Source organism: Hippocampus comes, unplaced genomic scaffold, assembly GCF_001891065.2.
Source record: "Hippocampus comes isolate QL1 unplaced genomic scaffold, H_comes_QL1_v1.1 scaffold97, whole genome shotgun sequence".
Classification (NCBI taxonomy): Eukaryota; Metazoa; Chordata; class Actinopteri; order Syngnathiformes; family Syngnathidae; genus Hippocampus; species Hippocampus comes.
Genome location: NW_017806172.1, coordinates 279354 through 299179, shown reverse-complemented (window position 1 = coordinate 299179; position 19826 = coordinate 279354). Strand labels below are relative to the sequence as shown.

General features: G+C 49.1%; 1 protein-coding gene across 3 annotated transcripts; it reads left to right on the top strand.

The window, feature by feature from the left end:
- Positions 1 to 356: 356 nt before the first annotated feature.
- Positions 357 to 19709, top strand: lpin2 (lipin 2). Of its 3 annotated transcripts, none has more exons than XM_019896310.1 (19): positions 357 to 502; positions 5885 to 6085; positions 8023 to 8118; positions 8731 to 9179; positions 9648 to 9774; positions 9856 to 10156; positions 10653 to 10752; positions 10822 to 11009; positions 11294 to 11387; positions 11487 to 11556; positions 11641 to 11733; positions 11797 to 11879; positions 11957 to 12104; positions 13708 to 13856; positions 14441 to 14527; positions 14993 to 15145; positions 16558 to 16672; positions 17092 to 17195; positions 18897 to 19709. In XM_019896310.1, exons 2-19 carry the CDS (start codon positions 5894 to 5896, stop codon positions 19039 to 19041), a joined length of 2694 nt encoding a protein of 897 aa, XP_019751869.1. In that variant the 5' UTR covers positions 357 to 502; positions 5885 to 5893; the 3' UTR covers positions 19042 to 19709. The 3 variants fall into 3 exon arrangements, with proteins under 3 accessions (XP_019751869.1, XP_019751868.1, XP_019751867.1); XM_019896309.1 differs by lacking the exon at positions 357 to 502 and adding an exon at positions 4308 to 5097 and having other exon boundaries at positions 8734 to 9179; XM_019896308.1 differs by lacking the exon at positions 357 to 502 and adding an exon at positions 4310 to 5097.
- Positions 19710 to 19826: the final 117 nt, after the last annotated feature.

Genomic DNA, 19826 nt, shown 5'->3' with positions numbered 1-19826 from the left:
AAAGAAAAGAATACCATAGTTTTTATTATTTCGGATATTAGCATTAATATTGACGACCGGGTACACGCCAAAAGGGAGAGAGAACTCCGGTCTTCTTCTTCTTCTTCTTCTGATTGGTTGCGCCATTGCGCGCGTGCGCGTTGGTTCTCAGCGTCCCACCGCCGTTGTGTCGTCATCGTCATCGACGTCTCGGCGCTCCGCTGGAGATCGGCACCTCTCCCTCACCCCTCATCCGCATCCCAGCTCGGTGGTCCCGGCCGAGGACGCGTCAGTTAGTCGGGGAGGTTCGGGAGCCCGGAGGAGGTGCCGGAGCCGGAGCCGGAGCCGGAGAAATAGTAGTAGTAGTAGTAGTAGTAGTAGTAGTAGTAGTAGTCGTTGTAGTACTAGTACTAGGACTAGTACTAGTACTAGTCCGAGTAATAGTTCCACACACGGAGGCGAGGAGGACATGAAGGACACGGGGACTTGCTGATAAACAAACCTCCGCTGAAGACGATAGAAGGTAAATTCCATATATCCATACCTATTTATTCGGTTGTCTTTTTTTTTGGAGAGGCAGATGTCTTTTTAAGGCGACACTTGATGTCATGTTGTCACATCGCCGAGGCAGCTAGCGGTAGTTAGCATCGAAGCTAGCAGACATTTTTTTTCCCCCCCCGGCTTCGAATGATTCATTCGGTTTCATTCATTTGGGGGAATGCGGTCGTCAACTAAATACCGTCCAAGTGGGCGAGTAAAAAGCTCGCGTTTTCGCCAGTGAACAGAATGTGTCGCTTGTCATTCAACCGTAAAAACCGACGTCAAGTCAACAGCAGCTAGCCGATGGACGAACACGGACCATTCATTTTGGCCTTTTTCCATTTCAACTTGCTTCACTTGTGTCTCGAACGTCCACCGTCAGCCGCCGCGAGAGATGTTTTCCACCCCCCCGCTTTGGTCCCTTGTTGTCCTTTCCCACGAATCCAGCCGTGACGTTCAAAATTCCGCGGTTAAGTTGGTGAGTCATTTGAGCTTTAATATGTCCACATACCGGCTGAATTGGCTTTTTTTTTTTTTTTAAACTTGACATCTGTTCAATATGAGACGCTTTTGTGTTGTGAGTCGGTGGGAGCAATCAGAAACCTCGAAAGCGCCACACAACAGTTAAGTGACAGCTTCTCAAAAGTGCGGTTCCCCTTTTTGGATTTTGGCCCTTATTTGAAGTGGAATTTCCCCAATCATTGCACCGTGTGATGTCGGAAGAGGAGGCAATAATGCGATGCGATACTGCCCTCACTGCAATTTGTCATCGAGACCGATACCGAGTACACACAGGGCCACAATTGCTATCCAGAAACATTGAAATACCAGTTATTGAAATATTTATTCTAGTCACCGTAATCCCTCAAGAGGCAGGGGTGGAGTGCCTTGCTCAAGGGCATCTGACTGGAGCGCGAAGGCAGACTCGTCCCTCTCCAAAAAAAGGTTGCCATGTTTTATTAGATTTTTTGTCCGAAGCGAGATATGAACCACGGCTGTCCGGTTCTAACGCCCAACAAGTCTCTTACCGTGCGTCACAAATTGTAGTTCAATGTACTGCTGTTTTTTGTTAAAATCAATACTTGGGAAGACAACGTTTAAAAAACACTCTGTGTGCAGCGATGGCTGTTTGAAAGTGCTGGAGAAATACATTTGAGTTGAGGTGAGAAAAAATTGCACAGTAACTTACAATCACAACAATGCGGGGTGGGGGCAAAATGTTTTTGCAACTCGTTCAGCCTCCAGGAGAAGTGAGAACAAGGGGCCCACATCATTCATCACCACACCAAATTCAGCCACAGCCTGGTGGTGCCCGCCGAAAGGAGGCGGAACACCCTTTTAGTCACCAGCGGGCACGCAGCAAATTCAGGGAACATGAAAGTGATCAAAGGAAATGGTTTCCTCAACTCAATGAGGAAAAATGCACTTCCACTTGTCATTTTTTTATGTGAAGCCGAGTTGTCCGCATCTGTCGAAAGGAACTCAAAAAGTAACTTGTCATCTGGGTTACTTTGAAAATCAAGTCGTCGGTAAGGGCCGCGCGTTCTTTTTTCAGGCTGACCGCGGCAACACTGCGGCCGACCCCATTTTGCGTTTGGCCAAAACTGTTTGCTGATCATTGATTGGAGTCGCTTGTCGGAAGCCCCGACGGCTGCAAAATGAATGTCTTCATTCGGCGCATGCGCAAAGACACGACGGATCAACTTGATCTTCAAGCAAAGGAAATGCAAAGAAAAACATTATTTGGGGAAATTGAAATAGTTTCCAGAACAGGATGCCCCCCCCCCTCAAAAAAAAACCAAAACAAGAAATACATGAAATGACTTATCTGTCTACCTCTTATCTCAATTTTATGTACTTGGGGGACATTTTCTTATGGAGAGAGCGACATTTTGCCAATAAATAACACCAACACCAAACACGCACCAACTTGAAAACATTTCCGCTTCCTCCCACCGTAAAACCCAACACGCAAAAAATGAGGACAATTGTATAGAATCGAATGAACCAGGTAAACAAACATCGATGTAGCCCAAAAAAAAAAAAAAAACAATTTGAAGAAACTCAAAGTGCCAGTCTCATTCGAGATCAATGTTTGTATCGACGATCGCGAAAACAGTAATACCCCGCCCGCCCCACTGCGGTACCGGAGTACAAGAACGACAACAAGATTCTCCCTCAGGCATTTCATGCAAATGTATCACCTGAGCATTAGCGTGTCCTAATCAGTTAGTCACACAAGACTAAGGCCCGGCAAAACGTCTTAGTCGGCACGTAGGAGGCAACATTTGCAAGCGCGTCCAAGATATTTGTGGCGCGGCGCACCCCGGCGACACTTGGCTCAAGTTGGCGTGAGGTGAGCCGCCTCATTGAAAGCGCAATCTCATCTTGGTGTCCCTTGACTTTTGCTTTTGCTTTTGTTCCCGTTGGCCCGAGAGGAGCCCGGCACCAACCGATGTTTTGCCAACTCCGAAGGCCTTTTCCTCGCGTTTGAGTCCGTTGGCTTGTGCTGCTCCTGGTTTTTTGTTTTTGTGGGTTTCTACTTGCCGCCGCGTGATCATTCCGATCCTATCGTCATCGATTCCCATTCGCGATGGCTTTGGCGAGACTCCCGGCCGGTATCGAGCGGCCGCTCGTCGACGCGTGGCGCGTTTGATTTGGATTTTCCCGGACCGGCGCCGAGTCCGTCCGTTTGTGCCGCTCGCGCTTCCGTTTTGCTCGCTTTCTGTTTGGATCAACAAAGTGTTTGTCACCGAGCGCATGGACTTGGATCCTCTCTGACCGCGGTGCGTCGCGCCTTTGAGTTCGTTTGTTTTCTTTTCTTTTCGGAGATCTTGACTTCCTTTCTTTGTTCCGGTTGACTTGAAAGGACCCCCCCCCCACCCTACCCCCGCTGGTGCCAACCAGCTTTTTGTCAACAGCGAACTTTGATTTGGATCCAATGTGACTGATGTCAGTTTGTTTGGGTGAATACTGTTTGGTTTTTTGGAGTCGGTATCTACTTGTTGCTTTTGTTCTGCGATTATGAAACAAGAATTTGACGTTGATCTCTTGTGTCCGGCGTTGAGCATTTGAATTGGCCTGCTTTAGGTTTTCTTTTCATGGCTTTCTACTTGCAGATTTTGATTTCCGTTGTAACTTAATACTTTCAGAGCAGCTTTTTGTCAACGTTATTATTCTTATTTTTTCAATTTTATGTGATTTAAGGTGCGGAACTTTCCAATTGCGTCATTTTTGACAAGAACGAGCACTCAGTCAAGATGTCGACTCATGAAGCCTCTCGCGCAGGCCGCCCTTCGCGTGCCACTCGTGCTGAAAACAGTGTTGGTTTTCTGTCGGGATGTTTGAAATCGCGTTAATGGTTGATTTCATGCCTATTTTTGTGAGGGTTAATGTTCAAAAAGGACGCTCCCACTCGGTTTTTCACAGTGCTGTCAATGATTTGAATACCGGCGGTGTCGTGCGCGTCGCTCGATACGTCCCTTCGGCGGGCGCGCTTGTCCGCGGCGTCCGCTCCGAGCCGGAATGAGCGCAACGTGATTTGGCTCGCCTCTCTGTTGCCGGTCTGCCGCGGACACGTCGTCGTTGTTGTCCCTTAATCAACAAGCGCTTGTGCTGTGGCACATCCCGGCACGTACGCTCGTTCCTTATATCGTTAGCAGAAGTGTTTTCTGATTTGGGCGGAGGGGAAACTCGCTGGCCACTTTGTATGCAGTATCAGCTTTGTTTTTTCTACACAGAACAGATAAGACGGAGTGAAGCTTGTCCCGTCTCTTCCGCGGTTATCCGGATTCATTTCTTTCTCCGTTGCTTCCCACTTCAAATCCCAACAAATCGGAGGTTCTGGTCCAGATGACGTTCCTCCCCTCGAGGTCGCACGGCCGACATCTTTCCCGCTTTGTGTAACCTGATATGCCAACCAACGGTCGGGTTCATTTCAGCACGATGCTTTGCAGCGCAAGTGGAATATTCCCTCCGCGGCCGGCCACCCCCTTTTTACAGTCCCGTCATCGTCCCGTATTTGCCGTCACATATTTTTGGATGGAAATGAATTCACGTGGCGCGGTAACTCCGAGCCGTTGGACTCCTTTATCCGAACAAAAAAGCCACTCACTTCCCCAATGAGTCACAATAACAAGCAGACAGACGCAGCAATCATCAGATCGCTCATGTGACCGCGCGTGCGTGTGTGTGTGTGAGAACATCACGTCATGCCGTGAAGTCCACCTTGTTATCAGGGGGAAACAAACAGCGCGTAGCGAGTGTGAGGCCTTATCGGCCGTCAGCACCTGAAAGCTGCCATCTCATTGGCTCAACTCTGAGGATCCTGGGAAAGAAAAAAAAACCCCACAAAACACACACCGTGAATTCTAAAGTGGATGACAGCACTTCGCAAGAGCGCAGTGAGCCGATGACGTGATAAGTTGGGGGGAAAATAAAGATCAGCTTCGGGATGGTGGATGGAAGTTGGACACAAAGCGTGCGTGCGTGCGGCGGTCATGGTGGAGTGTCATGCGGTCTTGTGGGGGCCATGAAGATCCTCGCGAACCACCAGCACGGAGGACAAAACTGACAGCAGTGAGTAAATAAAAAGGAAATCAAGAAAAAAGGCTGCAATTTAAAGAAGTACATCAAGAAGGTATTCAAAAGCCCAACTAAAAAGATGTGCCTTAAGCCTCCTCTTATCTCTTGCTACATTTGCTTTTATTAAGACTCATTTCAAGAAATGTGCCGTCGTTTCCGCACTGTTGGGCGCACCTAAAAGCCTTCCATTTTCTTCAAAGCTCACGGCGCGCTTTCAAATCCGATGCGCCTTGTGTGCGGCGATTACGCTCATATTTCCACCCCCAAAACGGCTCCTTGCTCGAGACATGCTGACGACGCAGAGTTCAAACTGAAGGCGATCGGTTACGCAGTTGAAAAAGAGAGTTCGACGTGAACGAGTCAGTCAATGTTCTAACTTGCTGTTGGTGAAGTGAACTGTGTCGCTGCTTCATTCAAGACGTTTTACTGACATCTGAGCGTTCTGTTGCCGTTTTCTTGAGCGTACCTCCATCTAGTGGATGACTTGGATCACAATGAGATTATTTGTGCTGCATCATGACATGAAAAGTGTTTGTTTTTTTTTTTGTGGATTCCCGGCCAAGCGTTGCCACTCTTGCACCCACGTTTTTCCCTCTCCCACGGCTGCTGCTCTCTGTTCGAACTAAAGGCCGGCGTGAGATGGAAACATTTTCAGGTCATGTCGGGAAAGGCAGTGATTTTTCAAGCCCCGCGAAACAAGACCCTGGCCCGACGCGCCGTTTGGCACGAGTTCGCCGGCTTGCGACGAAGGAGGTTTTTATTCTCGGCACTTTGCTCGCAGGCGGACACCATGAACTACGTGGGTCAGCTGGCCGGGCAGGTGCTGGTCACCGTCAAAGAGCTCTACAAGGGCATCAACCAGGCCACGCTGTCGGGATGCATCGACATCGTGGTCGTCCGCCAGCGGGACGGCACCTACCAGTGTTCGCCCTTCCACGTGCGCTTCGGCAAGCTCGGCGTGCTGCGCTCCAAAGAGAAAGTGGTGAGTTCCCTCCACGCTGGGAGGTGTTTGCTCTTTCAGGTGTGTGTGTGTGTGTGTGTGTGTGTACTTTGGCCACCTTAGGGCAGTTGAAGAAAGACATACAGTACTTGAGGCTCAGCGCCTCTCGCGGCTTTTCACTCCAGCGGTAATAATAGTTGTTGTTCACAGAGAATGAGAATGTATGCCTCCGAGTATTATTTGCTCTGTCTACACGTGTTGCCGCACCGCATGTTTTCAGATGCCCATTGTCGAAAGCAGCGGTTCTTAACTGGTGGGTCTTCACCCAAAAGTCCGTTTTGGGTGCAGACAGCTAGTAAAAAAAAAAAAAAAAAAAAAAGACATGCGTTTGTTTTCCGTTTTTTTCAGAACCGTAATGAGGTTAAGTTCCTACATAGAGCATACCATATTGGGTAAGCGTCAGGAAATGTTTCTCAACTTGTCCTCTAGTCACCAGCTACTCTGTGAACAGATGTGCCGCTCAGTCTTTGGCTAGCGAATGTCATAGCCGGAAAGATGCATGACAAACTCATTGGAAATTGCCTTTAAAAATCGAGCATGCTGTACATGTATCTTGAGAGACTATTTTTAAACAAACAAAAAAAGATTGGTCTTCACTACTGTAAAATGGGCTGGGACTTTGCAACAATAGGAAGATTCAGTTCCCGGGGTGACAACATTTGACATCGACGACTGGATTAAAGGGGAACTTTGATGCTAATTGTTAGCCCGTGTGCTTGTAGATTCCCATTGTAGGTTAGCATTCAGGTAGTGAAAGCTTGAAATCCTCGTGCTGTCTAGTTGAGAGTCTGACAGTACCCGCTACCGTGTCAAATTCAAGGGTCCGCGTTATCCCACCATCCCTTACTCCCGATTCTGTCTTGGTGCTACGTGTGTAGAGTAGCAACACGGAAAAACACAGAAAAGTGCAGGCCTTTGCAGGCTGTGTCTTCCCCCTTCTTCGACTTTTTTTTTAATGACTTACTCGAGGTAGTATTTTTCGTGTTTCTTTCTTTGCCTTGATGAATGGTGGTGGGGGGTGAATCTGTGAGAAGTTGGTACTTTCTGACAATTTCTTTAGAATACCGATGGACTCGCAGCAAGGAATGAATGAGCCGTTGCCATGGCAACAAGCACCACCATTTGAATGCGTGGGCAGGAGAAGAAACTGCAGGGGGGGGGCTGTTTTGCAACCAGAATCTCATCTTTTACTGCACCAAAATAAAAGTAAGACATGGGCGATTCTAAAACATACTTACTCAACTTCGCACTGCTGCGTATTTTTAAATGGAGCTATTTGGAAGTGTACAACATGGTCCTTCCTTAGCACACTTGGCCCACTGTGGTCGAGCGAGCCGTGGAGACAACTTCTGATGCGTGCGAGCTGTCACCCACTTGGCAGGGTTAGAGAGGGCGCTCATTTCTTCTGCCTTATTAGTCAATTAGGCATTCAACTCGGCCATCGTCCCTCGCCTTGCGTAAATTCCCCTGTCGGCCCCACAGGGTGGGAAATTAAATCTTGTGACTGCCGAGCAAGCCTCATTTTCAGCGCGGCACATCGGGGTCGTGGTTAGCACGTCCACGTTGCAGTCAAGACGGTCTGGCTTCAAATCCTGGTTTGTCCCCAAAAAAAAAAAAATGTGTGTTTGGTTCATCGGAGACTACAATTTCGCTTGTGATCAGCGGGTGACCGGTTCAGGGTCCCCGCCTCTTAGCTTCAGCTGAAACAGGCTCCAGCTCAGCCGTTTTTCCAATGAGGATGAGCAGTTAAGAAAACGGTTGGGCCGGTCGACTTCCATCAAGTTGGAAACCCAAAAGATTCATACCAAGCTTGTCACTCAGTCGAAACTAAATCCAAAGGACTCTCATTCAAGTCTGGCTTTCATCATATTGCTTTTTGCTCATTAGAAGTCTTTGTTGAATTTTCTTTTCTTGTCCAGATTGACATTGAAGTGAACGGAGAGCCAGTGGAGTTGCAAATGAAGCTCGGCGACAATGGCGAGGCTTTTTTCGTTCAGGAAACCGAACAGAAAAATGTAAGTATGTCACAGTATGACGATTTTTAAACGTACTTCCGCCACTGTCGCGACCGGTGTCCTTTTGCCTCCAAGTGTGTGACATCCGGTCTCACCGGCGACAACCACAAAGTCTGCAGGATGTCGTTGCTGTTGTTCATTTTTGGCCGCCATAGCCTCACGCTATATCTGCGCCTAGTATGGATTTGTTTACAAATAGTTTTGTCTCTGGAGTGCCTACCCACTGATTAATTGGAAATGGTCTGTGTTAGCTGCCTTTTTTTTTTCAAACTGTGTCTGTGAGCAAGCAGTAGGGCTACTTTCCATAATACCGCCTCCAAACAGAGTTAGCAGCGAGATTCATCGTTTGATCGCTCGCTTTTTTTCTTCTGGCTCTGGGCTACAACGATCCACCCGCACCCCCCGAGCTCTACCCCAGGTCGTCATGGTAATGAGAGCCGTGCTTGGCTTCGAGCTTGTAATAGAAGCGGGTGGGGGTGAGCAATGGCTCAGACGCACAAGACAAGACCTTGTTATTTTGTTGTCATTATTAAAAAAAAACAAAACAACCCCCCACACCCCCCCAAAAAACAAGATTTCCCCTTTTAAATGAGTTCCTTCTCCGTCCTCCAGCAGATTGTCCCCGCCCACCTGGCCACATCCCCGATCCCGACAGAAAGCCACCTTTTCTGGATCTCAGAGGTGGAGCACCGCTCGTCGAAAGACTTGGCGGACGACGACCCAGCCGACCAGGAAGACCCACCTGATCTGCCGGCCCCCGCCGCCGTCTCGACAAAAAAGAAGAAGAAACGGAGGAAGAAGCACAAAGGAGACCCCCGCCGGGAAGAGCTGACTCCCCCGATGTCGGTCACCCCCGGCGTCGCTGCGACCGCACCGGCTGCTGCGACCAACGAGGAAATGTTTGAGATGGACCTGAGCTCTGACGAGGATGTCTCAGCGCCTCACGTGTCCAGATCGCCTTCGGTGTCCACAATACGAGATGTTGACCCCAGACTACCGGCGGCCAGACGTAACTTGGATGGTTACGCGCTGTCTGATGGCGACTGGACCACAAATGACAGGTGCGTTTTCGGACATTTGCAAGGATTTCAAATAGAGTAAGTCAATGGTTTTTTTTTCGCCAAATAGTACACCCACATGTGGTACGCGTCGCTGCTTTAATTAGCATTTAGTAGCACTTAGCAGATGACTTCCTGAACTCCTCGTCAGACCGTCCCCGCCCAAACAAATCGACCGTTTGAGAACTATAGATGAGATCATGTCTTCGAGCCGTGCTGCAGGACTCGACCGGTACTTGTCTGTGAACAATTAGTCCCACCTCCAACTCCCAATGTACACATTTTAACATAGACGTAAGAATTCTCCGTTGACCAATCAACGGGTCGCAGTGTGTGTAGCTCCGCCCTGCCAGTGTTTGTACGGATAAAAAGGAGGCCCGAGAGTCAAGAAATGTCAAGTATTTGAGGAAATACGGCACCGGTGGCAAATAAGCGCTCCTTATGTGCGCATGTCTTTCTCTGTCCCTTCAGCCATGACTTTTCCCAGGCCTTTTCTCCAAAGAGTGACTCCGAACTGATGGTGAGACCCTCGGAGACTTTGCTGCGAGCCGAGTCGCACATGCAGTGGACCTGGGGAGAGTTTCCGGAAACCGCCACGGTCAGAAATTCATCTCCCAAATGACATTTGACACGGCTATGTAGTCTTATTCCTTCCCGTCTTTGGATCGCCGATATCCAGGTGACCAAAAAAGACAAAGCGGAGCTCCTTAAAACAGTGAGCATCACCCCTTCCGAGAGCACCCATTTCCGCGTTATCCTCAGCTCCGAGGCCATGGAGGACTACGGCGAAATGGAGGACGCCGACCGTCCCGCGTGCGCCATCGTCAAACCCGAGGCGCGCGCACTCACCAGGACCTCCTCTGCCACCACGTGCGAGAGTCTCGCCACTCTGGCGGAGCCCGTGGACTTGCTGCCGTACAACGTGGTCACCTCCACCCCTGGCGGCGGCCAGCAGAGCGACTCTCCCTCGAAAAAGAAAGGTAGCTTTGATTTTGTCTTGGGCATAAGTAGGGCTGGGCAATGACTTTTCTTGGTGAATTTGAGTTGATTGCTGAGCGCATTTTTCGGGACTGGTTTGGTAGCGCAAAGGGCGTCGTCGCCGACGTGTACGGCTTGCGCGAGCAACATGGCCGCGCACCTCACAGACGCTGAGCGGTCCCTCTTTGCCACGTTTTGTGCGCCTCACTTGTTTTTTGCTGTGCCCAAAAGCAATAGTAGTGTTGACACTTGAGCGTTTTGTTTAAAATAAAGTTTCAAAGCTCGTTTCGTATCGGTAGAACTGAAGCAAATTCAAAAATGGAAAAGAAAAAAAGGAACACTTGTTTTGAATACTGTCGTCATTTGCTTTTACTATGAGCAGAGGGAGAAAATATCGATTAAACTGCGAAAGCCTGCATTTCTGCCTAATCAACCGAGGCCAAATGAATTGCACAACCCTAATCGCGAACGAGTGTCCGATGAATTTGTTAAATGCAGGTGTCCCGAAGAGGAGCCATCATCAGGGCCCCGAGGACATCTACCTGGACGACCTAACTGCACTTGAGCCCGATGTAGCCGCCAGATACTTTCCCAAGAGGTTCGACTGCCGCCAACGTTCAAAGAAAGGAGTCCCGACGTGACCTTACCCGGTATTCTCTTGCCGCAGCGAGGCCGAGGCAGCCGGCAAGCACTGGATGGAAACGGAGATTCGCTCGGGCTCGCAGTCGCCGCAGTCGGTCGGCAGCGCCGCGGCCGACAGCGGCACCGAGTGTCTGTCGGATTCAGCCGGCGACCTCCCGGACGTCACGCTGTCGCTGTGCGGAGGCCTGACGGAGAACGCGGAGATATCCAAAGGTAGCGGAATCGCGCCTTACGCGTAACCGGCCCTCGTCGTCATGGCGACAAAAGCCGTTCTTGGCTTTTGGGACGCCCGGCGGTAGACTGGGCGGAGGGAGCGGTGGTGCAACAAACCCCGGCAATTCATCTGTTAACCGTGTCATCCCTTCCCTCAGATGTGTTTATACCAATTTGGTCGTGTTTTAATCTGGGAAAAACAAAAAAAAGATCTAAATGATGTCTTAAACAGCAGAGAAAGCTTTGTAGAACTTGGGCAAGCAACTCTTGTCTTCTCTCTTCAGAAAAGTTCATGGAACACATCATCACCTACCACGAATTTGCTGAAAATCCAGCAATTATAGATAACCCCAACCTTGTGGTTAAGATCGCAAATAGGTAAGCATCCTTTAGTTTTTGACACCGAAAGGTTTACCGCCGACGAATGCGCGGTAGCTAAGTGGCGGAACTGCTTCTCAACTCTTTGGTTTCTCGCAGGTATTATAACTGGACTCTTGCCGCTCCCTTGATTCTAAGTCTACAAGCATTTCAGAAGAATTTACCAAAGGTAATTAGAAGTTGGGACCATGGCTGCGCTCTGTACCATTGTCGCGCGCGGGTCTTTGAAGACCGCTTTGTATGATTGGCCCAGGCTACAGAGGAGGCCTGGGTGAAGGAGAAGATGCCAAAGAAGTCGGGGCGCTGGTGGTTCTGGCGGAAACGGGCGGACAGTGCCATCAAGCAGGTTTGCGTGGAGTTTGACGGTATTTAGCTTTGTGCGAAAGTATGTATTTCCATTTTCTCGCAGTCCGAGACGAAGCTTGACGCTAAGGAGCGGTCACAGTCGGCGGATGAAGGACCCGCCATGACACAGGAGAATCTCACCTTATTGTGAGTCTCTTACAACCGATCGTGTATCGCTTATATTTGTCTGCAGCAAATGTCATCAAACAAATGTATCTTGAAAGGACTAAAAGCAACGACTCGTCCAGCGATGAAGAGTGCAAGGAAGTGAGCGCCGCGTCGTGTCAGGAGAGACAGCATCTGAACGACAGTCATCAGCATCTGGGCGCGCATGCCTACAGGAAGTCGCTGCGCCTATCCTCCGATCAAATCGTGAGTAAGCTTACAAATGGAACCGATTATAGACTTAGTAAACAGCGCCGTCTGGGGGAGGGGGCGCGGGCTGGAATACAAGAATTTACAAGCGCCTGTTTTGACTTCATTTGCCAGTTTGGGCTTCCATCTGCTGGCTGAAATCGGTACTTGCCGCATTCAATATGAAAAAGCTGAAGTTGCCGTACAGGTTTGTGCCGTAGAGAGGAAGGCCCATTGAAAGTGGTGCTGAAAGATTGCTAGATAGGTACATTGAATACATTGATTGAGATAGATTGGGTGGTTGGGGGGTGGGGTAGGTTGATTGCCGTTGCCCAAAACAGTATTATGCTTCCATAGTCCGGACAGACAGTACATACAAAACAATACAATGTAGTATGAAGCACAGTCGAGTCCACCCTGTACATGTAGAGAAGAGATCTCAGCCAGGTGATAGAGCAAAAAAAAAAGAAGCATGATGACTTTTTTTCATATTGCCCCCTTCTTTTTGGATTCTGCCAATTTTAAATCATCCGGACTGAAAACTGAAGAACCTCGCGTGAAGGTCAACGTTTGAATGTATTTGAGTTCTTGTTTTAAAAAAGATCCAAATAGGAAAAATATCAGCACAATTTCTACTCAACAATTGGAACTGAAGAAGGGTTCAACGAATGAGCGCCAGAGCGCGCGGTCACTCGGAAGCCTCGCGTTCACAAATAATGCCCGTTTAAGACGTCACGTCTTTCTACGGCATTCGTGAATAAGCGGCGTCGGCATTACACGCCTCGGAGGCGTCTCACTCATTCAATTTAGACATATTTGATTTCAATGTGTCTTTGAAGCATAGAGCCAAATTTATCCTCTTAATGTTTGACTACTGGACAACGACGCTCTCATTTTCAAAAGATTCCACCGGATGATGCAACCCCCTGGGTCTTTTGTATTTTGGAAGCATTTCTGCCAGCGCCGATAGCGGATGATTGCGGTTGTCGAAAGAGCATAAACCTCGAAACGGTTCCCCTCTGCAAACGCAGCGGCCGTTGCCAATGCGCTTTGCGCAACAAAAGCACATCATGACAAAGCAATTACCAAACAACAACGTGGGCACAGCAAAGAGAACAAAAGTATCTTTCCATCTGATTGAAGTGACTTCAAGAAGACAACATTTCAGCATATTTCCAAGCCAAAGATATCAGGCCACACAGATCGCCGACGTACTTTGCGCGTTGTCTTAAATCTGAATTTTCTCCGCATTGCGCAACCGACGGCGAGTAACTTGTCTCGTCAAAAGAGCCACATCTGTGGAGGATAACGGGAAGCCACGGCTGACGTCCGCTTCGCTGCCCGCAGCTGCATCTTTAGCTCCGCGTTTGCTCATTGTTGATTTCCTACTATTGCTTTGCGTTGATGTCTTCAACTTGAAAACCAAAATTGAACGGGAAAAGTTTGCCTGTAATTGGCTGCCGTCGCACGTTTCCGCCGCGTCCGATGGAGTAAATACGCCGGCGGCCGATGAGCGACCCGAGTTTTCTGATCACTAATTGTGATCGGCCGGTACGATCGCCCCGCCGCGAACGCATTTAGCGTGGCTCGTTTTTCACCGTCGTTGCGCTTGTGCTGCCAGGCCAGTCTGAAACTGAAGGAAGGCCCCAACGACGTGACTTTCAGCATCACCACGCAGTACCAAGGCACGTGCCGCTGCGAGGGCACCATCTACCTGTGGAACTGGGACGACAAAGTCATCATCTCCGACATCGACGGGACCATCACCAAGTAGGCCGCCCGACCGCACGCGCTCAGGACTAAATGTTCATTTGATTGTCGATTCTCAAATCACGCGTGTAGGATAGGGTGTAGAGGTGCGCGCTATGGACAAAAACATAGATATATCCCCATACAGGTCACTTTGATGTGATAGATATGATTCCCGTTTAGTATTTTGTATGTGTAACTGAGAAAGGGATACCGTGACATAAAATCCGGCTTTTTCGAGCGAGCGAGCGACCTTTTTAGATGAAGGCAATTATACGCCAAGGTCTGAAGATGCATTTCCTTTTTAATGAGCTCCAAGCTCAACTCTGACACGCCACTGACGGCGCCTTCCATCCCCCCCCCCCATCGTCCCGCTCGGCAAAGGCGCATAGGTGGCCCGCACATCAGACGAGCCAGATTGGCTCCGGCTTATTATCTGCCTTGACCCCCGCAGGAGACGAGTGACATGTGGCTTCCGTTAGCTCCATAACGAGCTCGTTTACATTTGAGACGCTTCCGGCCTTTCCCGTGCTTAGCTCGTCTTACTTTGTACGAGAAGGCATCATACGTTGATGGTCGCTTCACCTCAGTTCTGTCACCTGCAGGTCCGACGTGTTCGGACAGATCCTGCCGCAGCTTGGGAAGGACTGGACCCACCAGGGGATTGCCAAACTCTATCACTCAGTAGCTGAGTAAGTGCCCAGTGACCATTGGCGACATGGGAAGGAGCGTCTGAGCTTGAGTCACAGTTGTCACGCTGCGGCTTTTGCCTTTATTGATGAGGGCGTGCTTGAAACGGAAACATACTTTATTATTTAAAACACACGCACACAATTTAGAGTTCCCAAAATGTTTTTTTTTTTTTTTAACCATGACTTCTGCATCAACAAAATGAACAGAACTTGGTGTTGTAAATAGAAACGTTGAGCTGCACACTTTTGTATGCAGACTGCGGATGAACGGCGCTGGCGCAAAGCCCTCCTCCTTTGTAATGTTGTGATGCCGGCCGGCTGTGTTAAAACTTCAAAATGCTGGAATTTGGACACTCCTGGTCTTTAATAGTGAAGAGAATGTGAACGCTACGATATAGCCAATGAAATGAGTGCCGTGTATTCTTAGCGGTTTGCCTTTGCCTTCTCTTTGGCCCCCCTCGGCAGGAACGGCTATAAATTCCTGTACTGCTCGGCTCGCGCCATCGGCATGGCGGACATGACGAGGGGCTACCTGCAGTGGGTCAACGATGGGGGCACCATCCTCCCCCGCGGGCCCCTCATGTTGTCGCCCAGCAGCCTCTTCTCAGCCTTCCACCGGTAACCCCAACACGCGCGCGCACAAGCACACGCAGACTCGTGAAATGCGGTTGCGCCCCAATGCTGTGCGCATCGCTATTTTGTGTTATTTTATCCGTGTTATGTCTTTTGAACTCTGCTTTAACTTGACATAAAATGGCGCCCTCGTCCTAAGGTTTGTAATTGAGTCGATACGCATCAACAAGATGGCAGCAAAGCACTTTGATTCTGTGAGACAAAGCTTTGGCCTGACGAGACAGCTCAACGTTGGTACTAACCACCAGATGGCGCAAAAGCATTAATTTATGAGCCACGGCTGGAATTTTTCTGCAGAAAAAGGGACGTACAGTAGGTGAGGAAATGTATTTAGTTGCGTCGGGATGGTTTTGGTCACATTTTTTTTTTCTGTAGCGACAATTTCAATTCAGATGATTTAAAATAGCACATAGGATTTCAGTACAGATCTTAAGCCTAACATTGAAAAGCGTTACAAAATAAACACAACACGCAAAGATTGAAAAACCGCCTCCGACTGATTCCTGAAAAGCTCTCCTCGAAAGAAATATGGCAGCCTGTAGCCTGTGGCGGCCGCAGGTGCTTTGGCCGAGAAAGTCACAGTTCCGGCCTCTCACGCTATTTGCCAGCACGCTTGTGAGAAGACAGTTAAAAATGATGTGCCAATACAAGTGAGGTTGGCCGTGACACAATTCGGATTTTGTTCCGCTCCCTCGTGGCGCGATGGGGACACACGTGGAGGCGGGGAAAAAAATCCAAGGAATTGGATCTCTATCGTATCGTGCTGATCGATAGCCTTTGCCTTTCTCATGGCCCGTCTAGTTTTAAGTCTTCATTGGTTTGATTTTGATCTTTATTGAAACCGCGTGAGCTCAATCAAAATATGCTTTGTCCATTTTGATGTCAGTACCATGAAATAAAAGCTGGCGAACTTTAGCCCGATATTGATCTATTGTATTTGCAACCAAAAATGTCGTCAGTACACATACAAGACAAACAAAGGAGGTGACCTCGCCGTTCCACTGCTTTCGGAAGGGAGCGTAGACTGGAACCAGTCCGATTTCGATGACGGCCGCTGTGTAATTTGGACTCCCAGGAAACAGCGAAGGCCTCTGGCGTCCTCTGTTGACATTTTTCCCAAACGCACCATGTGTCGCGCTAACCCGAGCTCTCGATTACAGAGCATTTTCATTTTAATTACACTGGAAGGGAGTTGTCTGCTATATTTTCTGCCGCTGTTATGTCGTCGTCTCGGCTCGGCTCGTAACCACAGCAACGTCCGAGGCCTCGCCTACGACATCTGTCATAACAGCCCCTCATTGTGTTCGCTCTGAGCACGAGGACATTCTTGCTCCGTGTCATGCCCGTCCAACTTAACCGAGGCTACGATCACGCCCGCCCGCCTCGTGTTTCTTCAGGGAGGTCATCGAGAAGAAACCCGAGATCTTCAAGATCGAATGCCTGACGGACATCAAGAACCTCTTCCAGCAGAACAAGCAGCCGTTCCACGCCGCCTTTGGCAACCGAGCCAACGTGAGTTTTCACCAGACGCGACGCAAGCCAACCGCGTCATGTGATCTCATGCAGTGAATCTCTCCAGCCGCGCCAACGCAAGCAGATGACTGTGTCCCTCCCAAGAAAAAGTGACACACACTGGCTTCGCATCTCGTCTCCATGTGTCATCCAGACACGCAATCGATCGGGGCGGGGCGGGCAGATATCTGGAAACTTGTTGCTAGTATGATGCAGGCTATTATGCAATCACGTATGAGCTCATCTTAAATATGTTGACGCTCTTGTTAAATATTATTGTTTCCTTCATGGCCTTGGGCTGGAAACGCGCGTCGATGTTTACATCCCAACCGGGTTTAAAATTGTGACTTACTTGTACAGTAAGTTTGCTGTCCGCCGTCTAATGCAAAGCGCAACTTTTCTTCTTGTTGTCTGTGTAGGACGTGTTTGCCTACAAGGAGGTGGGCGTTCCCGTTTGCCGGATCTTCACAGTCAACCCCAAGGGAGAGCTGATCCAGGAGCAGACCAAGGGCAACAAGTCCTCGTATGTACGCCTCACTGTGACGGCCTTTCCTTCTTCATATAAAAAAATCGATTGGATTGCTTTGGGGGCAGGGAGGTGCCATGAACGGATTCCGAGCATTTCCGTGATTTTTCAGTTCACGTGTTTTGAGTTGGTTGCAATGAATTCAACTGGCGTCTCAAGGCGCCGCTGCACTCGGTTGTTTAATTTCACAGTTGACGGGCGGGAAGACGCTCGAGACAAACGGCCCTTTGGATCCAAACAATTGAAAAATGCATTTTCCGTCCCACGCGCTAGATTTCAAGATGAGCCCGTGTTTGTCTGTCCAGTTTGTCGTCAGTACACATACAAGACAAACAAAGGAGGTGACCTCGCCGTTCCACTGCTTTCGGAAGGGAGCGTAGACTGGAACCAGTCCGATTTCGATGACGGCCGCTGTGTAATTTGGACTCCCAGGAAACAGCGAAGGCCTCTGGCGTCCTCTGTTGACATTTTTCCCAAACGCACCATGTGTCGCGCTAACCCGAGCTCTCGATTACAGAGCATTTTCATTTTAATTACACTGGAAGGGAGTTGTCTGCTATATTTTCTGCCGCTGTTATGTCGTCGTCTCGGCTCGGCTCGTAACCACAGCAACGTCCGAGGCCTCGCCTACGACATCTGTCATAACAGCCCCTCATTGTGTTCGCTCTGAGCACGAGGACATTCTTGCTCCGTGTCATGCCCGTCCAACTTAACCGAGGCTACGATCACGCCCGCCCGCCTCGTGTTTCTTCAGGGAGGTCATCGAGAAGAAACCCGAGATCTTCAAGATCGAATGCCTGACGGACATCAAGAACCTCTTCCAGCAGAACAAGCAGCCGTTCCACGCCGCCTTTGGCAACCGAGCCAACGTGAGTTTTCACCAGACGCGACGCAAGCCAACCGCGTCATGTGATCTCATGCAGTGAATCTCTCCAGCCGCGCCAACGCAAGCAGATGACTGTGTCCCTCCCAAGAAAAAGTGACACACACTGGCTTCGCATCTCGTCTCCATGTGTCATCCAGACACGCAATCGATCGGGGCGGGGCGGGCAGATATCTGGAAACTTGTTGCTAGTATGATGCAGGCTATTATGCAATCACGTATGAGCTCATCTTAAATATGTTGACGCTCTTGTTAAATATTATTGTTTCCTTCATGGCCTTGGGCTGGAAACGCGCGTCGATGTTTACATCCCAACCGGGTTTAAAATTGTGACTTACTTGTACAGTAAGTTTGCTGTCCGCCGTCTAATGCAAAGCGCAACTTTTCTTCTTGTTGTCTGTGTAGGACGTGTTTGCCTACAAGGAGGTGGGCGTTCCCGTTTGCCGGATCTTCACAGTCAACCCCAAGGGAGAGCTGATCCAGGAGCAGACCAAGGGCAACAAGTCCTCGTATGTACGCCTCACTGACGGCCTTTCCTTCTTCATATAAAAAAATCGATTGGATTGCTTTGGGGGCAGGGAGGTGCCATGAACGGATTCCGAGCATTTCCGTGATTTTTCAGTTCACGTGTTTTGAGTTGGTTGCAATGAATTCAACTGGCGTCTCAAGGCGCCGCTGCACTCGGTTGTTTAATTTCACAGTTGACGGGCGGGAAGACGCTCGAGACAAACGGCCCTTTGGATCCAAACAATTGAAAAATGCATTTTCCGTCCCACGCGCTAGATTTCAAGATGAGCCCGTGTTTGTCTGTCCAGTTACTGCAGGCTGAGCGAGCTGGTGGAGCACGTGTTCCCGCTGCTGAGCAAGGAGCAGAACGAAGCTTTTGCCATGCCCGAATTCAGTTCCTTCTGCTTTTGGAGGACACCCATCTCTGCCGTGGACCCCGCGGACCTGCTGTGAATATCGCTCAGGTACTCTCTCGCTCTCTTGCAACGTGGAGAGGACCAAGACGACGCGTAACACACTTCAAAGGGCGGCCTGGAGGATCAGAAAACCTTTTTTTTTTTTTTTTTTTACGGCAATTCCCTGGCACCGCAAATGTACAAAAGAGACACCTGAGAGATGCTCGCTTTTGCCAAACCAAACGCCGCCTTAGACGCACTTCTGGACCTGCTTAACGGCTGCCGCAGTTGCGGTACAGCGAGAATGAGTCACGCTCAGTATTCAAGGTCATGCCTCCGCTCTCAACACCAAGCAGCTACTCCTCACGCGGAGGCCTCTCACTTCAATGATGAGAGGACAATATAGGCATAGAAGGCTCTATTTACGATGCTCAAAAACCACCTCTGATCAGTCATTATTACTCTTATTTATGATGATAAATGATGTGTTTAAGTTATTACCGATTGCGATGCCTTTTGCTTTGTCTGAAGAAGTCTTTTACGGCCACGTTGTTGGGCAACATTAGCACTAAATGCTAACAGGAAGCCTTTTTACTTTGAAGTCAATAATATGTTCATGTTTGGTACGCGCACATTCCTCGGTATATGTACACAACCGTTCAAATGACTTCATTCAGTTTGGGGTCGCTTATTATTCATTGAAAAAACAAAAAACAAATACTTTTGGAAAGAAAAGCACGAGAACGAGACGTACACAATAATATACCATTCAAAAGTTGAGGCTCTTTCAGATAATGAAGCCACATCTGTACCTTACATACATGGTGAGGGGAAAAAAGCCAG